The sequence below is a fragment of the Phaenicophaeus curvirostris genome, chromosome 26 (assembly GCF_032191515.1).
Source record: "Phaenicophaeus curvirostris isolate KB17595 chromosome 26, BPBGC_Pcur_1.0, whole genome shotgun sequence".
Lineage (NCBI taxonomy): Eukaryota > Metazoa > Chordata > Aves > Cuculiformes > Cuculidae > Phaenicophaeus > Phaenicophaeus curvirostris.
Window position 1 is genome coordinate 2,111,056 of NC_091417.1, and position 21,676 is coordinate 2,132,731.

Below are 21,676 nucleotides of genomic sequence, written 5' to 3' on the forward strand. Positions count from 1 at the left end.
CTTCCTTTATTTTCACAGCCTACAGCTGGAGAAGAGGAGGCTGAGGGGAGACCTCATTGCTCTCTGCAACTCCCTGAAAGGAGGTTGTGGAGAGGAGGGAGCTGGGCTCTTCTCCCAAGGGACAGGGGACAGGACGAGAGGGAATGGCCTCAAGCTCCACCAGGGGAGGTTTAAACTGAACATTAGGAAAAAATATTTCATGGAAAGGGTCATTGGGCAGTGGGAGAGGCTGCCCAGGGAGGGGGTTGAGTCCCCTTCCCTGGAGGGGTTTAAGGGACGGGTGGACGAGGCACTGAGGGACATGGGTTAGTGTTTGATGGGAATGGTTGGACTCGATGATCCAGTGGGTCTTCTCCAACCTGGTGATTCTATGATTCTATGACATTTGGAAAGCAAAGCTGCAGCAAAGTCTGTCCTCCCTCCACAAGCTGCGAGGGGCTGGGTTTGGGCTACTGCTAGCCCAGGTGGGCTTGCAGGGGCAGAGCACAGTCCTGGCCCTTGGCAGCCACAGCACCAACTCCTCAGGTGCTCCAAGCAGCTCTAACTTGCTCTGCCGCAGCTGAGAGTCGTCTTCCAGAGCAGCTCAGCTGAGAAGCTCCCTGCCTTTGGCCAGTCTGTGCCAGGGTGCTTTGGAGGCAGCTTGGTCTCCTGCCAGCTCCGCTCCGCTCCAGGTTCTCTCCTGGAGCCCGGGTCTCCCCTCTTGCATCACACCTGGCCCGCGCCCCACTGCACCCTGCTCAGCGAGGGGCGGCAAGCAAAGCTCAGCCCAGGTGGGAGGGACTGGGCTCCCGTTAAATCCAAGGCTCCCAGAGGACCAAATCCTTGCAGAGACTCACCCACGTGCTGATTTATGAGCTCAAGGTGCTCTTGGAGGTGTTGCAGCAAGAGCGGTGCGCGGGAGAGGGGACGAGCAGCTGCTGCTCAGGTACCTGCTCTGTGCTGATTTCAAGGGCTGCGTCTGCCTTTTCCATCTTGTTTTCAAACCCTTTTCTCCTTCAGTCCTCCACACAGAACTTATTTGCAGTTTGTATCAGTTCCTTCTTCCCAGCACTTCTCTTTCTTCTGCTGCTGCGTTGCATTTAGCTGGGGATTATTCGTGTGCCTTGGGAGAATTCTGCTGCAGGGATCTCAAAGAAGCCAAGACACGGGTTGTTGCTGCCTGAACAATGCTGCTGGCTGGCAGAGGGACCGAGCAGCGTTTGTCCTGGGTGGGGAAGGTTGGATATTCTGTGAGAAATGGCATGGGATTAGGCTTATTACTCGAGCTAAGGCTTTGGGCTATTCTCAGTACTCTATGGGGTTTATTTTATTTGCATTTACCTTTCTTATTCACCCAGAGTTTGAAGCCTGTTTAGGATTTCCAGTGATGTTTGTTGGCTGCGTGTGCACACACGGTGTGAGATGCTTCATTCACTCTGCCTGGAGCGAATTCTGCCTGTAGAAATTAGTGTCTGTGTGTCCGGGCGTGTGCCGCCCCGGGCTTTTCAGTGGGAGGCTGTGGTGTGGGGAAGTGTTGAGAGTTCAAGGCAATGAAAATGCCACATGGTGAGTCGCTGGTGGCCGTGGTTTGTGCAGGGCTTGGGAGGAAAACTAGCTACCTGTGTGTTAGTCAAGGCTGTTTGGTACCACTGAACTTTCTCTCGCCACTGGCCGCGAGGTGAAAGCTTCGTGACTCAGGTCAGTACCAAGAGATGCTGTGAAACCAAAACTGAGGTCCTGAGGATCTGTCCTTGCGTAAGAGGAGAGCAGAGCAGGATGATGGTGTGGAAGCTGAGCAGCCAGGGCTCCACAGAGGAGCTTGTGGGTTGATGTATTGGCAGGTTTGAGGGAGGGGAAGGAGAGTATCTTGTCCCACCCTGTGCTGTTGGACCCCAGAGAAGAGCACGGAGCATGGTCTGCTGCTTCATAGATGTCAAGCCCTGGGATGCAGTGCTGTACATTCAAGGGAATACACACAGTGCAGACGTACAGCATCCTTCTGAAGTGCTTAAAGGTCTGCAGAGCCCTCTGTGCAGGAGGTCCCATCCTGTCCCTTCCTCTGGCACCTCCAAAATGCAGAGAAAGAGCCTCTTTTGTGCTGCCACCTCCATCATAACAACACTGCCTAATGCTGTCCCACAAGGGGATGGAGGTGGGGTGTGATTGTTGTCTCAGAAGGTTAAAAAACAAGCTGGTGCCCCAAGCAGCTTGTTAGTGTGTCTAGAAAGTCTCGCATTCCTGTAGCTCATCTCAAACATTTATAGGATTTGCTAATTTAGTCTATTTTTCGGACAGACACCCTCTTCTAAAGACACTCTCCTTGCTGCCACCTCCCTGAGCTTCCCAAGTCCCTGCTCACCCTGCAAAGAGCTGGAGGGAAAACCCTCCTGGCTGCTCTAGAAACTGTCCTGGGAACAGGGGACCAGGTTCTGCTGCTCATCTCATACCCAGAGAAGGTCTTGCAAAGGGGAAAGAGCCGTCCTGGGAGAGGAAAAGGGAGCATGGCAGCAGGAGGGGGAGTTATTTCAACATGACTAATAACCCTCCTCATCCAAAGCCCTGGAGACCCTTTCAGAAGTCTGCAAAGTTGCTGGGCAAGCAGCTCGCTGGGGCTGTTGGCAGGGGGAGGGCTGGGGGAGGATGGCTTCTGCTGCCAGAGGCCGATGGCTTGTGCTGGAGTGCTGCCCACTGCCCCAGCAAAACGTTCTTCTTTGGCAACGGCCACACAGATGCTGCCCCGTCGGGACTGATCGAATACCCAGAGTTTGCGATGCTGGCTGGGGTTTCATAACGGCTTCTTTTTCGCTGCTGAACTTCCTAATTATTCTAGTTTGAGCAAGGAGGGAGGGGGTTTTTATCTGATAGTCACCCCTTCTCCCCCCTGGACATGGGCAAGGCTGCTCAGCACCAGCTTCTTCTCCTCCTCCAGTCCCGGACTCCCCCGTAGCTGGAGGTAGATTAATATTTGCTATGTGATACCTCGGCTCTGCAGGCAAAACAGAGCATAACCATGGCAACTTTCTTCCTCGCCCTCATCAGCACGCCCTGCTAATCTAAGCAAGCCACCCCGCAGCCCTAGAAGTGATTAAGCTGGGTGTAATGAGCTCTGTAAATCCTGGGTGTCCCAGCAGTTCCTTCTGCCCCTCCTGCTGAGGCGACGTCTAACAGCCTTGTCACTGGGAGGCTCCCAGGGCTCACGTTGCTGGGAAAAACAACCCAGACTTGGCAGCTGGATTTGTCGTTTTGGGGTCTCGGCGCAGACAGGGAACAAGCCTGTGTCCCACCTCGTATGTCTTCACTCCAAATAACCTCCCAGGGGTATCCAGGGCTCTGGGTGTGCAGCTGCCAGGAGAAGTTAAGCATCACTGCCGTTACCTCTCGTGATCTGCCGGTGCCAGGGGTGACCCAGCACGGCAGCGGTGGAGCTGGGGGTCTGCGCCAGGCTCGCTCTGCTCCCGCAGACGAAGCCCGGATAGGGCTCTGCACGTAGGGACTTTGCTCCATGCGGGATCCACGTGGCCGCGGCAGCCTGGCTGGGCTGTGCCGTGCCCGGCGGGTTTGGGAAGGGCGTGCAGGCGCTTATCTCCCAGTTGGGGTGTGCCTGGCGCAGCCCTGGCCCAAGGGCACCCAGCTCCTCCTGCTGCCCCCAAACCCAGCAGCCTCCCTCCTGCCTCGCTCTCTGCAGCCCCGTGTCGGAGCTCCAGCTCTGCTCCCAGTCCTGATACCCCAACCCAACTTCTTTTCAGGTCAGGGGGCTTTGTGATTCCTGCCAAGCTGGACTGGAGGTGGGAGGGAGGACTGAACTACAACTCCTGCCTCACTGAGTGGATCTCTTGGTATCTCTCCAAAAGCCTCTATGTGTCCCTCTGCATCCAAAATCTGTGACTTGTCACCTTAATCTTAGGAGGAATTCTGTTCCACAGCCTGTTTCCAGAAGCAGAAACTCTGTGTTTCCAGTCTAGCTGTGTCTGTGGCCAGTTTATTTCCATTTCCTCCTGGGTTGGCCTCATCTGAGCTTAAACAACGCTGCTCCTTCCCCCAGTGTTCCCGCACAGGCAGTAAATCCTCCAGCCCTGACGAAGCCAGCCAGCCAAACCCTTGGAGGCTCGTCTGCAGCACCGGGGTTACCTCTGCCAGGGCTGTGATGCTCCTGCTGCAGAGCCTGCAACATCTCGTGGCACAGCACAGATGAGCCATCGGCTCTGCTGAGCCGTACGAGCTCCCTGCCCGTGCTTGTGGTCTCTGCCCACCGGCCAAACCCCTCTTGCCTGCGCAGGAGGCACCGCTGGACCCTGCTCAGCCTTTGAGGGGCTGTGCACGAGGGCATCGCCACTCTGATCGCTCAGAAAGTCCTGGTGTGTTTGCCTTTCTCCTGGCTGCACCACGCTGGTGGCTAAGAGCCACCTTGAGATGAACCTCCTTCACCCATCCCTTCTCCTCATTTGTTCCTCCAAAGCAGAAGAGCCTGGAGCTGAGGCTCGAAATTCTTGCGAGGAGCCTTGGAGACCTCTCGCTTTAACCCAGAGGAGGGAGGAGAAATGAGGTTTGGAGGCTAATTCTGGCAGCATCAGGCAGGAGAAAGATCAAAAACTCAGGGCAGGAGTACAAGAGAGGAGGGAAGCTTTTGCGTGCGTGCTCCTGGAACCCCCTGACAGCCCCGGTTCATGCATACTGCACGTTATTTCTGTACCTACTTAAATTAAAACCAGCCTTGTCTTGCGGACGCTAACTGGAGCCAGGCAGTTCTTCTCCCCGGGGGAGAATCCAATTTTGACTCCATCTAGCTTGTGTTTTTGACCTGGAATGACTCTTCTTATATTTAACAAATGCAAACCCCCAGCCCTGCGCTGTGCTGCGCCGGTGCCTGCGGTGTCGAGGCACATACGTGCTCCAAGGCAGGAAAGGAGGAGCGGGCAGGACTCTTACCTGCCACCCGAGTGACCGCAGGGCAGAGCCGCGTGGAGGTCACAGCAGAGGTGACACAAGTTCTGCGGGCGCGACCAGCCCGGCTGCCTGGTGGGAAAGGGGAACTTGGGTCCCAGCCCACTTCTGCATCCTCTGTGCCTTGCGGTTTGGGGGCAGAAATGCTGAGGAAGAGCAGCACGCAGGTTCTGGGGTCGGCTGGGGAGGCACCGTGGGCTCACGGGAGGGACCCCACCACGTGCAGCCGGGGACCTCACCCACCCACGCCTGGGGAGCACCTACCCGCAGGTCCAGCTCTTCCAACCTGTTTTCTGATAGATCCCATCCCAACTGACCCTCTGTAGGGATAACCTGCTCCTGACTCTGTCTCTCTCCCACCGGGGCTGGGACAGACCTGTCCTGCAGAGCTCAGCCCCGAATGCTGTAAAAATGGATGTACGGAAGAAACTTTTTACAATGAAGGCAGTGAAACGCTTGCACAAGTTGCCCAGGGAGGTACAGGAGGCTCCATCCCTGGAAATATTCAGGGTCAGGTTGGATGGGGCTCTGAGCAACCTGATCTGGTTAAAGATGCCCCTGTTTCTGCAGAAGGGTTGGACTGCATGACCTGTAAATGTCTCTTCCAAGCCAAACCGTTCTATGATTTTATGCCTGGAGGTGCAGCAGGAGCCGTGTGTCTCTCCCCTCTGCGGCATCAGTGGTTTTGGTGCAGCTCAGAGATGCCATGTGCCCATCTAATTTGCAACTAAAGGCACATCAGCTGCCTTCAGAGGTGCTCCCTTTTCTGCAGCACAAGCCTTGGTGCAGGACACATCCTTGCTCCTGAGCCTTTTTCTTACCGACCAGCCTGCCAGCCCTGTAAATAAAATCTATCAGAGGCTCAGGAGACACAGCAAGGCGCGGTCTGGGGGGAAGCTAAATCGGTTTGAAGTACTTATTCACTTCTGCAGTCCTTAAAAACCTCTCCTCGCTCTTTTGAGAGCGTGAGCTGGTGTGACTCATGATCCACAACCACGCCGAGTGCCGTACGCTGTGAGCAGCAGCAGACAGCAGCAATGTTTTGCTGCTAATTCGGTGATCTCCATGAGCCTGTGCTATTTTGGGTGTCTCTCCAGCAAGAGGAGAGGCTTCTTCAGGTTTATATAATCCATCTAGGCCAAAGCTGGCTTGCGCTGAGCCATCTCGGTAGCAGCTCTCAATCCCCAGCATGGCAATTAGTCACCACTTACCAGACATGACGTACCCGGCAGCCCAGCCTCCTGCCCTCGCCCACGGCACGTTACGGACCGGCTGCCCCAAGGCAACGTGTCTCTTTCTCAATCCTGTGACTCCATGGTTAATCAGCCCGAGATAGGCGAGTAAATAAGCCAGTCATTCAGGAGTGATGCAGGAAAGGACAAATACTTTAATCGCTGTAGCCCACTCTTTGTGTGTATTACACACCGGATCTGCACATACATGGATGGAGGAGGGAGCCCGGAGCTGTGGGATTAACTCAGCGAGACTTCTCTGGACATCCCATGGTGCCCATAGGTTTTATCCTTTCAGTAGACTGGAGAGGACAGGCACGTTCTCCTGCAGCCCATGCACAGGGAATTTTCTTGGCTTGGTTGTCCCCAGGCACCAAGATGCTGCGGTTTGGCTGCCACGCTGGTTACAGAGAAGGACAAACTTATTTCTCTCCTCCTGAGACAAATGAGTGGGGTTCCCTCTGTGTTTGGTGGCCGTGAGTTCTGCTGAACGACTTCCCCACCTCCAAACAGTGTCCTGAGACCTTCTGCCTGGAACCCTCCAAGGGAAGCCTACCAGGGGTTGTGGCAAGGCAGGTTGAAAATACTTTCTATCTAAAAAGTAAATCTGTTTGAGTGAGTCCAGAGGAGGCCACGGAGGTGATCCAAGGGCTGAAGATCCTCCCATACGAGGACAGGCTGAGAGAGTTGGGGTTGTTCAGCCTGGAGAAGAGAAAGCTCCAGGGAGAGCTTAAAGCAGCTTCCAGGGCTGGAAGGGGCTCCAGGAAAGCTGGGGAGGGGCTCACGATCTGTGAGTGCAGGCACGGGATGAGAGGAATGGTTTTCAGCTGAAAGAGAGGAGACTTGAGATGAGATCTTAGGAAGAAATGTTTTCCTGTGAGGGTGGGGAGGCTCTGGCCCAGGTTGCCCAGGGAAGTGGTGGCTGATCCATCCCTGGAGGTGTTCAGGGGCAGGTTGGATGGGGCTTGGAGCAACCGGATCTGATGGGAGGTGTCCCTGTTCATGGCAGGGGTGTTGGAAATGGATGGGCTTTGATCTCCCTTCCAACCCAAACCATTCCATGATTCTATAAAGCGAAGCCAGAGAGTATTCAAAATTTAATAGCAATCAGATTCCTAGAGCAAAGCCTTGACTGAGAAAGCAGCCACATCCATGGGCTTCCAGGGCTCAGCTCACACTGTACCAGCAAAGTAAACCCTCAGATTAAATGTACACCCACTCACAGAACATTGCTCTGGCAGGCTGCTTTGTCTCCCTGGCCCAGCACAAGCACAGCTCCGGGCTCGCTGTCTGCTTTTGTCTCTCCTGATGGCCTCTGAGCATCAGGATCCCACTTGAAAGTTGTTAGAATGATCCTTCGCTTCATTCTTAACCAAGCAAATAAGCGCTGTGCAAATAAAGCAGAATGTAGGTTTTAGGCTTTTGAATCCTGAGAAGCTGTTGCAAATCGAGCTTTGCGTTTGCCCGGATGAACTGTGGCACCTGGAGCAGAGGCTGGATTGGGGGTGGAAAGGCAATATGGGATGGCTTGGTTTCTTATGAGCTGAATTCCAGCTTTGCACTCCAAATCCCTGTTTTTACAGACTTTTCCGCTGCAGTCTGCTCCTGCCCTGGGCAAGCCTGTGTAACCGCTCCTTTCTCTGCATTCCTTAGATTCTTCTTCCACTTGAGACTCTGGATTGAAGAAAGGGTTTGAGGTCCTTGGTGGAGAAAGGAAGGCGAGGAGGAGGAAGTTTCCCTTGGGCTCCGAGGCATCAAATCAGAAAACAAAACTATGTCTCAGGTCATACAAAACCACGTGTTGCGTGTTGGACAGACCGTGTGTGTTTCCTCGCGGGACGAAAGCAAGAGCTTGCACCCGGCGAGGTACCCGGGCTGCTCCCGGCTGCCGATGAAGTATTCCTACTACTCACCCGAGGGCTGGGCCAACCCATCCCCGATGGTGCACGCCAACGTGCGCCTGCTCTCCAGCGGAGGGATGTACGGAACCCACCAGCACGTGGCTGCTCACGCAACGGGGAAGGGGCAGCAGGATGCTTCTTTGGAGAGACCCACCACCCCGTACCAGCCAAAGGAGGAGGAGGAGGAGGAGGACACCAGCATGGATCCTGAGGCTCACCTGGTGTCTCCCACCTTGGACATATCGATAGAGAGCCTCAACCAGCTGATCCTAGAAATCGATCCGACCTTTCAGCCGCTCACGTGCAAGCCGGGGAAGGATGTGGTCCAACCTGCTCCTCAGAGTGACGCTGCTGCCACCAAGAAGCGAGATCCAGAGGCAATAGGTGAGGTTAAAGGTGCTGGTTGTGTGGTGGAGCCAGCGCCACTCGAACTTAGTGAAAATCGTCTGCAAGAGGCAGAGTGAAGGTCCAGGGCAGGGAGGTTGGCCATGCACCAGCCCCAGCAGGATGAGGTCCTGTGCTCCTGGGAAGGGCTGGAAATGGGCATTGGTGGTGTCCTGCACCATCCCGAGTGGGATCAGTGAGGGACACTGTCTGCTGACACCAGGGCTTCATATAAAGGAGCAGGAGAATGGACTGTGTATCAGGCTCTCTGCCTAACTCACGTGGTTGGGTGGCCCCACTCTGACTGCTTTTGAGATGTGTCGTGTCCAGCTAGCTCAACAGGATCCAAAAGCAGACAGGGAGAACAGCCTTAATTCAGCCTGATGTTGGTTTCCATGTGTTTGGAGGAAATATTTCTCCTTAGAAATGGAACTTGTAGCTCTCAGAACGTGCCCAATCCAAGTTACTAGCATCAAAGACGAGGGACAGGCGCTGCTTGCCCTCTGGATGCGACGCCTGGAGCCGCAGAGCCCCAGTTCTACCAAAGGGCAGTGAAGCCTTTCCTAGGGTCCTACTTGACCCGTGGAAGCATGTGGATTTGAAGCCAGATTTCCAAAGCCTTGGGCGAAGGCACTGATGGTTACACAACCATCCCATTTAAATGTTCCCAATGATTTTGCCAGGGAAATTCTTTTTCCAGGGCTTGTGCTCTCCTCCGGCAGCGTACCTGGCGTGCACAAGGCAGAACATCAGCAGCACATACCAACCCCCTCTCTCTGCTCTCCTGCCTGGGTACCTTACGTGAACCCTTTTGCAACACTTCCCTGTCATCCCTGTGATCCGAAGCTGTGCTCCGTGTGCTGCTTCTCATCCCAGCGCTCTCGCTTGTGGCTCTTTTGCAGCGTGTTAGCTGCTCAACACAGCGTGCAGGGGGTAACACAAGCAGGCGCCGTCTTGCACGCTGCTGCCGCAAGCGTTCTGATGCTGAGATGTGTTGAGGTGCCTCAAGATACAGTCTCACTGCTTCCAAAAAGCCTGTCTGTGACTTAGCTGTGGAAATACCTCGAAAATCCATCCCTAGGCCTCTTTCCAGAGGAAGGTCAAGGGAGAGGATGTTAAAGGCATGAAAAAAATTCCATTCTCCCTGAATCCACATGAGGAACGCAGGGTTGGAGGAGGATGAGGTGTGTGTCTGCACTGAGCTGCAGCCCTGGCAGGCGCCGTGGTCCTGATGCTGGAGCAGGGAAGCAGCTCAACCAGAGCCAGGGTGGTGTGAGCACATCACAGGCTGGTTCTGGAGCAGACAGGGCATCCCTGCTTTCCACAGAGATGGAAGGGGGTGGCCTTGCAGATAAAGAACTGTGGCAAAGTGCAAGTTCAGCTCCTGGCTCCTCAGACAGAGGAGTCCCAGTGCTGCTCCTTCAGGCATCACTCGAGGGCTGGAGTCCCCAGCAGCTCAGCAGGTAGCGCGCTAGTTGTTTTGAAAACCTGGCTCCAAGCGTGGAACTGAACATCTGGAAACCTGGCCCTGAATTCAGTGGGAAAAGCCTCACTCCAGCTTTTGTGCTTCCTCCTCCTGCACGGCATCCCTGTTCTCTCACCTCCTCCTGCTGCAGCCTTGCTGCTCCCATCTCACACTAGCCGGACGTGTAGAAACCTTCCCATTCATCTCCCACCTTCCTTTCTCCCCCTGGCCACGCAGGGAGGGCTGCACAGAGCCCCACAGTGCTTTCTGAGCTATTTCCACTCCCCTCCTTTCTACTTCAAGTGTTAAATTCCCTACACTCCCTGTTCACTGATCTGCGGGCTGGCAGGCGACTCGTGGTGCCCAGAGTCCACAAGGGAGGCTTGTTCTTGTCTGGAAACCACGAGGAGGGCTTCTGATGGAACAGATGCTGTAGCAATAGGAGACACGTTCGTGACAGTCGCTAACTCCCTGTGGTCCTTGCTTGTTCCAGAAGAGGAGAGCGGCTCTGCTTGCGTGACAGCTGGAAAACACGTTCCCAGCGCTTTTGCCACTCCTTGATGCTGAAAAATTTGCCAAGGTCTTGAGCAAATATTTGAGGTTTAACCACACCTGATAAGCAGGAGCAAAGGCAGAAAAATAGGAGGCAAAGGGCCTCATTAGCCCAGGGTGCAGAGGCTTTGCAGTTATTTCTTGAAAAGGCAATTAAACCCCCTATTTCTTTGCCCCTTTTAAGAGAGACATGGACAGAAAGTATCCAGCCAAGAGCTCGCTGGAAGGTTTTGCACGTTGATACCAGCATCATGAGGCTGCAGAGCCTTTCCGAGGACGGGCTCTGGAGAACCTGCTGCTGGCTGCCAGGGGCCGTGAGGGTGTGGAGGGGGAAGGCTGCGGTTCTGGCTCCTTCCCCGCACGTGGTCCAGCTGCATCCCCACCGAGACCAGCCCTTCTGGCTTTCCCAGCGCCTCCTCGGCGGCTCTCGGCTGGCCGTGCTGATCCAATCCTGCATCGGGATGATCAGCATGGAGAAGGGGCTCGGAGAGTAGCTTTTGTACAGACTTTTCCTGCTCATCAGGCTTTGTGCCCCAAAGCTCTGGTTGTTCCTTGCAGTAAGCAGGGTCTGCAACGCTTGGCAGCCTGGAGTCAGCGGCTCTGCCCCTGCCAGCACCCTCGCCAGCAGGGATGAGGCTCAATAACATCAATTTCCAGGGAGCCCAGGGCTGGTAAGAGGTGTTTATTACTGCAGCGAGGTTTTTCTCTCTCTCCAAGAAACACCTTTAAGAAGGAGAACTTTCCTAAACTCCATGGAAGGGCAAGAACCGGGAGCTGAAAACAAAGCTGAGCACGTTGAGACAGGAAAGGAGGCAGTGAAGGTGATTAAGCACTGCAACAGCTTCCCTGGGGAGGTGATGAATTTGCCATCATCACAAGCCTTTAAATCAAGTCTGCGTGTCTCTTGCTAAAAGGCACCTTCCAGCTCAGCCAGAAATGATGGTTTCGTTCAAGGATTTACATTGGGCACCTGGGAGCCAGGCAGCCCCTTGACCTGGCTCTGAGATTTCACTGAATTCTTGGAGCAAGTGATGCTCCATCAGATGCGTTACCTAATTAAAAATGGCAAGCAACGGGGCTAGGAGATGCCCTGCTGCCCCGAGCGTGAATGGAAGAGCAGGAAGAAACACATAGCAGGGCACCGGCACAGAAACTACCTTGGAAATACTTTCTTTAAGGAGGCTTGTGCAGGATGGGAGGAGAGAGGGGAGAGCAGCTAACCCTACGCGCTTGCCACTGGCAAACCTGGTCCAATAGCTGATAACTGGAGCCTTGTAACCATCCCAGGTGGCTTCGCTGCGCCTCCTGCTCCCAGAGGTGCCACGTTTGCCCCTCCAAACCTGCTCTCCTTCCCGGAGGGAGCAGCCAGATGTTTTTCTTTTGAGTCAGGTACAAACCGAGCGGCTGCTGGAGGAAACACCCGCCTCTCGCGGCAGGTCTCGGCAGGCAGGGGCTGTGCGAGGCTGGCGAGGGGGGTCTGCGCACGCAGACCTGACCGCACGTAACCCCCTTCCCTAGGATCTCGCCAGCCAGCGCTGGGGTGGGTCACCACGGCTCCGTGTCGGTGGAGAAATCAGCCCTTGAGGGTCTTAATGAAGGCTGGTGTTGGGCCATGGGGGTCTCTCTGCAGAACGTGGGGTCCTCCCATGGACGCAAACCAGAATTCATAGCAAGAAGAAGAAGCACACAGGGCTTAGCTAATGAACCTGACTCACTAACGACCTCCTCTTTCCTCCTCCAGACATTAAATACATAGAGATGACACCGGGCAGAGCCACGTGTCCCAAGCTGCCCCAGGGCTCCCCCAGCCCCTCAGCGACGCCGTTCTCGAGGTCCCCCCAGGGAAACGGCTTTCTGCCCCAAAACGGGGGGCTCAAAGGCAACTACAGCTCCAGTGGCAGCGTGGTTTTCTCCAGCCCACCCAGATCTGCCAGCCCCTGCTCAGGCCCCCCGAGCTGCGTCGCCTCCCCGACCTGCAGCAAAGCATCCGAGTGCATCCCCGTCCCCCAGCAGCGTGCGGCTGCCCAGACCGACACCATCTCCTACGGCGCCTCCCCGGGCTTCGAGACGTTGCTGAAGCCCTTGAGCATGGTGAGGGCCCAGCAGAGGAGCAGCTGGATCTCCCAGCTGTCTACAAGCCCTGGCTCGGACACCAGTTACATCTTTGGGAGGTAAATGCAGTTTTGAGTCCCACCCTCAGGATGCTGATGGGGATGGAAAGGGCTCAGGGCTGTTATCCCAGGTCTTGTCGCTCAGGATCTCCTTCCTCAGGCTCCTCAGGGCTGGAGTGGTCTCTGGGGTGGGCTGTTCATCCCATCCTGGCTAAACAAGCCTGCTGATCTCCTTCTGCTCTCTGTCTCCCTCTTCCAGCAGCACCCACTCGCTCCACAACGACGACTCGGATGCTCACCCTGCCGCCTGCCGCTCCGCCGACTGCTCCTCTCCTGCCAGCTCCCTAGGCAGCCCCTACCCACCTTCCCCCAGCATCGGGTCTCATTCTGGAGAAGCTTTTGGCCTGAGCCCCCACCAGCCCAGAGCAGCCTGTCCCACCAAATCCAACACCTCCCCATCCCAGAAGGGTCAAGCCAGCAGCTGCCCCCCTTCCATCCTCAACTCCGCAGCCGACATCCCGGTGCTGCTGGTGAACGGGTGCCTGGAACAAGGAGACGCGTCTTCTGGGCTGACCAAAGCCCCAGCAGCCTCTGTCAAGCAGAGCCTCCCCCTCAGCTGCAGCCCAACCCTGAGGCTTGGTGGCCTCAACAATGCGCTGTCGGCACCAGCTCTCTCCTGCGTCTCGGACAGTAAGTCACCTCCCTGCCACGGGGCAAGACCTGGGGAAGGAGCTGTAGACCCCAACAGCTGCCAGGGAAGGGGGAGCAAACATTGTTTTCTACTCTGGGTTAAGGACATGAAGGACAGGAGGTGCTTGCTGGAGCTGGAGATGTAGTTCTTACCTGGAATCCTGTGTTCCTTTCTTGAGTCCTCAGCACAAAAAGGACACGGAGCTGTTGGAGCAAGTCCAGAGGAGGCCATGGAGATGATCCAAAGACCTCCAGTACTAGGACAGGCTGAGAGAGTTGAGGTTGTTCAGCCTGGAGGAGAGAAGGCTCCAAGAACACCTTAGAGCAGCTTCCAGTACGGAAAGGGGCTCCAGGGAAGCTGAGGAGGGGCTCTTGATCAGGGAGTGCAGGGACAGGGGACCCTGGAGGGCTTCAAGGCCAGGTTGGATGGGGCTTGGAGCAACTGGATCCAGTGGGAGGTGTCCCTACCCATGGCAGGAGGTTGGAAATGGGTGGGCTTTGAGGTCCCTTCCAACCCAAACTATTCGTGATTCTGCGATCCTGGTGGTATCTGCACAGGGTTGCAGGCTCTGTGATGGTCATCAACAAAGAGCCACAGTTAGCCGTGGTGGTTTTCCCACCAGGGTTGCGGGGCAGGTACTTAGCAAGCAGAAGCGCTTTTGTCTCCTCAGGGAGATGCAGATACACATATTTACAGCACCTGAGGATGAGAACCAGAATTGTCCATTCATACTTGTCTGTGGCCCCAGACTGGGTGGGGAGGGGGGACTGGGGTTCCAGTTTGCTCTGGAGGACATCTAAAGATACCAGAGTTTATAAGGTCCCTCATTCAAGGGTAAACAATAGGGTTATTGTTCTCTGGAGGAGATTAGCAGAGGCAACTCTCAGGCCAGAGCGTTTTAATTGGGATTCTTATGGGAATGGCAGGAGAGCTTAGTGGGTCAGATCCTCAGCTGGTGTAAATCCCCACGGTCCAGTGGACTTGTGCCACTGCTGGGGAGTTCCACGTGCTGCCTCCCTGCACTCCATCTCCGCCTGCCAAGAAAGATAATTACATGGGGAACGAATTATTCTGAGGAGCAGGGAGGAAGTTCTGTTCAAAAGGGTTGGGAAAAAACCTTCAACCCTGGCCAGCTTGAAAGAGAAATATCTTTGATAGGGCTCTGTCCTGCTCTGTGATATCTGCTGTGAAGGGCTTTCGTGTTCCTGATGTCCTGATGCCCTGAGGTCTCTTGCAGGTCCCCTCAGGGCTGGGCAGCCGACCATGAAGTTTGTGATGGACACATCCAAGTACTGGTTCAAGCCCAGCATAACCAGGGACCAAGGTAAGGCAGCCGACAAGAGTCTCTGCGGGGATCTGTGGGAGCTCTGCCTGCTCCTCAGGCTGGAGTTTGCCTCTTTGCAGCATCTTGGTCCAGCTCTTGCCCGTGCAGAGATGCTGTGGGGACTCGGTGATGGCTCTTCAAGCACACTGGGAGCTGGCAGGTGTAGAGAGACCCACTCAAAGGTCTAGGGGGAAGGCTCAGAAACGTGGGCTGTGCCACAGACCCTCTGTCCCCCTCTTAAGTCTTGCAAAGCTTAGAATCATGGAATCACAGATTCGTTTAGGTTGGAAAAGACCTTTAAGATCATCAATTCCAACCTCTCATCCTATCGCTTTTTACTTGGGAGGAGAGGCCAACACCTGCCTGGCTCCAACCTCCTTTCCAGGAGCTGCAGAGAGCGATGAGGTCTCTCCTCAGCCTCCTCTTCTCCAGGCTAAACCTCCCCCTAGATCCCTCAGCTGCTCCCAGAAGTCCTGGGCTCCAGATGCAGAGCTTCTCCTGCCTCTGTGCTGTTCAGCATGGCCCGGGCAGGGACCGTTCCCTCCTGGGGAGCGCGCGGACCCCTGCGAATGAGCAGGACCCCTCCACTTGCAAGGGCACCACCGTTGCTACCCACACAAGGGCTGTGAGTGTCCTCAGCAAACGCTCTTGAGTGTTCCTCGCTGCTGCCAAGGAACAACTCCCCACGAGAACCTCAGCCGGACACGGGGACGCAACGCAGGGAGGTTCCACCTGTTTTGCTTGGCTGAGCCTGTGCCTGTGTCCGACAGCAATCCAGCTGCTGAAGGACAGGGAGCCAGGCACGTTTGTCGTGCGGGACAGCACGTCGTACCGGGGGTCATTCGGACTGGCGATGAAGGTTCCCACCTCTCCACCCGGCAGCCAGACAGGTACAGGGGCTCGCTTGGAAGGGTGAGGGTTGCTTCAAGGATTTAACTGAAACTCAACAGAAGCAAGCTGGGAACCCGCAGGACTCTGGTTCTGTGGGAGACGTTGGCACCGTGCGCGCCGCGCAGGGCAGAAGCTCTGGTGGATGCGCTGGGATGGGGACTGGGGTGAATAGAGGGGAGCAGGGATGGGGAGGGATGAAACAAGGGCAGTCGCACTGGTGCTGACCCTGTCTTCAATCCCGCTTGCAGGCGAGGAGAGCGGTGACCTCGTCCGGCACTTCCTCATCGAGTCGTCTGCCAAAGGGGTGCACTTGAAAGGAGCCAACGAGGAGCCGTATTTCGGTAAGGACGGTGAAATCGCCACAAGCCCTTTGAGCACCAGCCAGGACCAGGGTTGCTCAGCACCCTGGGAGCCTCCCAGCCCCGGTCCTGCCTGCTCTGCTCCAGCAGGGAGGCTGTGATGGGGGTCTGAGTGGGGGTTGGAGAACCCATATGTGTTGCTGTGAAGCCCCAGATAGAATCATAGAATAGAATCATAGAATCACCAGGTTGGAAAAGACCTCTGAGATCATCGAGTCCAACCATACCCATCTGCCACTAAACCGTATCCTTAAGTACCTTGTCTACCCGTCTTTTAAACACCTGTAGGGATGGTGACTCCACCACTTCCCTGGGCAGCCTCTGCCAGTGCCTGATGACCCTTCTTGTGAAAAATCTTTTCTTGTTGTCCAATCTGAACCTGCCCTGGTGCAGCTTGAGGCCAGTCCCCCTTGTCCTGTCACCTGTCACCTGGGAAAGTCCAGCTTGGGCTCCTTTTCCTCCTTCGGGGCTCCCTGGGACACTGCTTTGGAGCCAGAAGCATGTGGGTGGGAGGTTCCAGGCAGCAGGGCCCCCCAAATCACGGGTCTGTGTTGCAGGGAGCCTCTCTGCCTTCGTGTATCAGCACGCCATCACCCCGCTGGCTCTGCCCTGCACGCTGAGCATCCCCACCCAAGGTAGGTGTTGGAGGCACGAGAGATGCTCTGAGTGGTCCGGGGAGGGGGCTGATCAACCCAGGCACCCCTGCAGTGGGGCTGTTGGTGGAGCAAGGACCTGCAAGAGCTGAGTGGAGCTTGAGGCAGTGCTGATTTGCTTCTGCTGGGGAGGGAGGGGAGCAGGGGGACAACTGAAGATGGGCAAGGAAAGGAGGAGGGGGGAGATCAGTGATGAACAGGGCCAGGAGACGGATGAGAGTTAAATTATTACTGCTCTCAACCACTGCAATTTAAGCAGTCCTAGGTTTTGAGGCTTCTCGTGAGATAAGGAATCACCACTGGATGCAAAGTGGTGACCCAGAGCAGCCTGACCCGTGGCCATCGGTGCTCTTGCTTGTTGCTTGTGCAGATCTTGCTGATGGAGAAGACAGCCCTGACTGCGCTCCAGAATCCGCGCTATCCCTGCTGAAGAAAACTGCTGGTGAGGAGAGGAGCTGGTTGCTGTCACCAGGGGACGGTCGAGCTGGCAGCAGCTAGAGCTCTGGGCACACACCCAAGCTTTGAGCTTTAGTCCTTACCTATCAAACACCAGGATATGGAGTTTTATGCGACACCATTCACAGCAGAAGCTGAAAAGCCAGCGCTGCCTTTGGAGCTGCACAAAGCAGCAGATCACCCAGCGCCTTGTGCGTGCCGGTGCCACGTCCCCCTCCTGGCTTTGTCACCAGCCTGGAGATACCTGTGGGTTTTCTTCACATCATGGGCCTTCATGAGAACCTGATGTTTAATTTAAAGAAGGGAAACATTTGGTTCTCTCAGTGGTGAAGTAAAGCTTGGAAAGATGGCTCTTGAGGTCACAAGGATGAAAAAAGAGACCCGCAATTCCCACAATTTTAAACAGCCCTTGATTTTTAAGCCTTTCTCTTGGTTGAATCATAAACTCCTTTGGTTGGAAAATACCTTTTGAGATCATTGAGTACAACCATACTCATCCACCACTAAACCATGTCCATGAGCACTTCATCTCCCCATCTTTTAAACATCTCCAGTGATGGTGACTCTGCCACCTCCCTGGGCAGCCTCTGCCAGAGCCTGAGAACACTTTCAGTGAAGAAACTTTTCCTCATGTCCAATCTAAACCTCCCTGGTGCAACTTGATACCATTTCCTCTCATCCCATCACTTGCTACCTGGGAGAAGAGCCCAGCACCCACCTCACCACGACCTCCTTTCAGGCAGGTGAACGTAATGATGAGGTTTCCTCCTCAGCCTCCTTTTCTCCAGCTTGTCTCCAGCTTCCTCAGCTGCTCCTTATAAGCCTTGTTCTCCTTATAAGCCTTGTTCTCCCACCCCTTCACCAGCTTCATTCCCCTTCTCTGGGGACACTCCAGTGCCTCAGTGTCCCTCTGCCTCATCCCTGGAGGGGTTCAAGGCCAGGCTGGATGGGGCTTGGAGCCCCTGATCCAGTGGGAGACGTCCCTGCCCATGGCAGGGGTGGGACTGGATGGGCTTTGAGGTCCCTTCCAACCCAAACCATTCCAAGAGTCTATGATTCTTACAGCGAATCTTCCTGTAGGGATTGGCTTAAACTGGTGTTGAACTGGTGGGTATTCAATGTCTGGGGGTTCTGGGTGAGGGCTGGGGTGGTTGGGGGCTGGTTAAGTTGCTGAGGGACCTTCTAGGAGAAGCAGGGGAACTGCACAACAGGGTGGGGAAGGGTCTTGGCTTCCATTCCGCAGCCAGGTGCCCCCACCCTGAGTGCAGTGGTGGGGTGAGAGCAGAGAGTGACAGGCAGGAGCCCACATGGATGGGTCACGGAGCAGTCAGGGGAGCCGGGAACTGCTTTGTTTTTGCTGGAAATTCTGAAAAATAAGTTGGCAAGTCGAAAAGTTTAGTTTGACCCAGCAGAGCCCTTTTAAACAGCTCAATCAGCCTGAAATGTCATGTTTGAGGTTGGCCTTCAGCCGTCAGTTGGCTTGGGGTGTTTCTGCTTTTCATTAAAGGAAATATGTAATAAACAGGAAAAAAAAAAATCCAAATGTGACATTTAGAAACCGGAAATTAAATGCTTTGACTTTTCAAACAATTAGTGCGAAGAATTAAAGTAAACCATAATAAATTCAGGGAGAATTTCTGAGTCACCAGATCTTTAATTCCCATCAAAACAAATCTGACCCACGTCCGTGCTTCTGGTTCTGCAGGATGAACCCTGAACCCAGCAGCCGTGCTCGGCGCTGCACGTGCTCCACGCAGTGAGCCCCATCCTGAACCTGCCCCTGTGCTCTCCTTGCAGTGTGCAACGTCTTGTACCTCAACTCGGTGAGCATGGAGACGCTCACGGGAGCTCCAGCCATCCAGAAAGCCATCTCCTCCACCTTCGAGCTGGAGACGCTGCCTACACCCACCCTTGTGCACTTCCGAGTGACGGAGCAGGGGGTGACGCTGACGGACATCCAGAGAAAGTAAGAGGGTCGGGATGGGGCTGGCGAGGTGCGTGGGAAAGCTCAGCAGCTGGTGGAAATGGCTGGAAGAGGGGAGATTGAGATGAGATCTTAATGAGAAACGTTTTGCTGTGAGGGTGGGGAGGCCCTGGCCCAGGGTGCCCAGAGCAGGGGTGGCTGCCCCATCCTTGGAGGGGTTCAAGGCCAGGTTGGATGGGGCTTGGAGCCCCTGATCCAGTGGGAGGTGTCCCTGCCCAGGGCACAGGAACTGGATGGGCTTTGAGGTCCCTTCCAACCCAACCCATTCCATGATTCTGTGGAATGCAGCTCAGCCTTGCTCTCTTCTCACCTTTCCGCCTGCTGATGTGCTGATCTGGAGCACGTAAAAAAAAAAAAAACTGGCATGCTGGGACAAATCTGTGTTGCAATCCAGGGATGGACTTGAGCCCTTCTGTTACGGCACAGGGCACGATGCTGCTTTATGTGAAGCCACTGGCAACATCTCAGGAGTGGGAGGCGGGAGGCAGCTGAACCCAAGAGCTGCTTGCACTTTGCCAGCCAGCAGCTTGGAGCAGAACCTCCCCGACCCCCAAACCCCCGTTTCCCAGCACCCACAACAGGTCGAGCAGGGCTTGAATTTGCCAAGGGCTCTTTCTCCCACCAGCTTTGCCTCCTCTCATGTCGCTCTCCTCCTCCCAACAGGGTCTTTTTCAGGCGACACTACCCCTTGGCCGCCATCAGGTTTTGCGGGATGGATCCTGAGAACAGAAAGTGAGTTATTGGCTGCTCTGTGGGCTGAAACCATCGGTGCCGATTGGCGCTGCCGTGCAGAGCTCGCTTCCCTACGGTTCCCTGCACAGCTCAGCTTCTCCCATCCCTGCACTGCTCACATCCCACTGGCTGTGTGACCCCTGCCACGGGCTTAAATCAGCTAACTATAAACCCTTGCAGCTGATGGAATGAGTTAAATCTCAGCCTTTGAGTAAATCCAATTCTTTTCTTCCCTCAGGTGGCAGAAATACTGCAAGTCCTCAAGGTAAGACCTCGCGTGCTGGTGGGAGCTGGGGGGAGAGGCTGCTCTGGTCCAGCCTCGCCTCTCCAGGGTGGTTTGCAAAGCTCCTCAGAGCATCAGAGCTTAAAACTGAAAAGAGGATGCGATAAGAGTGACTGTGGGGGCAGGAGGTGTAGGACAAGCCGGGTGAAGCTTGGTGTGGAGTTTTGCTTCGCAGGCTTTGACGCGAGGCTTGGCAAAGCCCCATTCCCCACATCCCCTCGCACAGAAACCTCCGTCGGAATCCAGCAGCCTTCCCGGTGACTTCGCTTTGCTCTGAGCTCGGGAAGCGAGTTTATATCTGGCTCTACCTTGTGCTCAAGAAGCTTTTCACAGCTGGGGCAGCCTTGCCAGAAACGCTTCTCCCAGCTGCTTCGCTTCCAAGTAAACGTGATCGGGGAGCGGGCCAAGGTGGAATTGCTGGAATTGGGATTCTGCGTTGTGGTTGGGGCTCGTTGAAGCGGATTCCTTTGCATTCCTGGATGCAAACTGAACAAGTCCCTCTCCTTTTTCAAAGAATCTTTGGGTTCGTGGCCAAAAACCAGACGGATTCGGAGAACCTCTGTCACCTGTTTGCAGAGTACGACACGGTGCAGCCGGCATCGCTCGTCATCGACCTTCTCTGCCAGCTCCTGCCCGGCCCGTAGGGGACACGAACCCTGGGACAGCTCAGGGCTGGCAGCTGCCCCACGCTGCCGAGCTTTCGCTGCTCCCCCTCTCCTGCTTCTGGGTTGCATTTTTGGCAACGGCTCCTATTTATATATATTTTTGTTACGTACCGTCACAGCTAGAGCTTCGGTTCAAGGCTTTCATGCTCTAGTGGGATGAGATGTTCCTCGGAGATGCTCCTCGGGGCAGCGCGCGGGATGGGTGCCCGCGGGGAGCGGTGGGACGGGAGCTGTGCTCGCCGTACGGAGCCGCTGGTTCCCTCACTGAGCGTTCGCTTCGTTCTGGACAGCTGGAACTACTCCAGCTGGGATTTCTGCTGGTGACGCCTGGGCTCGGGGCGTCCAAGCTGAGGTGCGTTCGGTGGAGCTGAGCTCCCACCTTCAGGGATTCCACCCTAACCCCCCACCCCAGATGCTGCGGGGGGCACTGAGCTCCCTCGCCAGCATCAGGAGGCAGCTTTGCAAATCAAAGCGTATCAAATCACCAGGCCCTGCTGAAAAACTCCTGCTTCTCTCAAAGAGCAAGAAGCATCAGAAGGCAGAAATGTCAGAGCAGCATCTTTTTGCCTGGTTGTTGTAAATTCTCTTTTTTTTCCTTTATTTTTTTTTTTGTGCAAAGTGGGGTTACGGGCTCGCTCGACCTCCAGGCATTGCAGCAAGCTGAGAAATAAACGTTGACATTTTCATGACAGTAAAACGCTGGGTTTTTGGAAGCGACTTGCATGGACAGGGGCCAGATCCTCCGATGACGTAAATTGGCGCAGCCTCGTGGAAGTCAGTGCTGTGATTTACACCAGCTGAAGGTTCAGCTCTTGCTGTAGGGTCTGAGCGGAGCAGAGCGGCACCGAGTCCCCCGGGCAGCTTCTCCCTTAGCGCTTGCTTACCTGGTGCCTCTACATCGTTTTGATTCCAGACCCCATGCTAACAAACCCTGCTCAGGGGTATTTTCTGTAAAGCGGTGGATCAGAAATGGATCAGAAACAGCGTGGCCAGAAGGTCCAGGGAGGTTCTTCTCCCTCTGGGCTCGGCACTGGTGAGACCAAACCTCAAATCCTGGGGTCAGTTCTGGGCCC

At 55.3% G+C, this 21,676-nt stretch overlaps 1 protein-coding gene and 1 long non-coding RNA gene across 3 annotated transcripts; one reads left to right on the plus strand and one right to left on the minus strand.

Moving 5' to 3' along the window:
• The first annotated feature begins 698 nt into the window (after positions 1 to 698).
• On the plus strand, positions 699 to 21,563 carry TNS4 (tensin 4). Of its 2 annotated transcripts, none has more exons than XM_069876986.1 (13): positions 699 to 925; positions 7,806 to 8,437; positions 12,196 to 12,625; positions 12,828 to 13,255; positions 14,494 to 14,580; positions 15,351 to 15,470; positions 15,720 to 15,812; positions 16,388 to 16,465; positions 16,854 to 16,925; positions 18,737 to 18,905; positions 19,587 to 19,655; positions 19,894 to 19,920; positions 20,453 to 21,563. In XM_069876986.1, the coding sequence occupies exons 2-13, from the start codon at positions 7,927 to 7,929 to the stop codon at positions 20,580 to 20,582; spliced, it is 2,214 nt and encodes a 737-aa protein (XP_069733087.1). In that variant the 5' UTR covers positions 699 to 925; positions 7,806 to 7,926; the 3' UTR covers positions 20,583 to 21,563. The 2 variants fall into 2 exon arrangements, with proteins under 2 accessions (XP_069733087.1, XP_069733086.1); XM_069876985.1 differs by having other exon boundaries at positions 700 to 925; positions 12,825 to 13,255.
• LOC138731226 (uncharacterized) lies at positions 18,927 to 20,877 on the minus strand. Its single transcript, XR_011339142.1, has 3 exons — positions 20,715 to 20,877; positions 19,500 to 19,642; positions 18,927 to 18,967 (listed from the first exon to the last, which is right to left on the minus strand). It is a non-coding gene; the product is annotated as an uncharacterized lncRNA (long non-coding RNA).
• Positions 21,564 to 21,676: the final 113 nt, after the last annotated feature.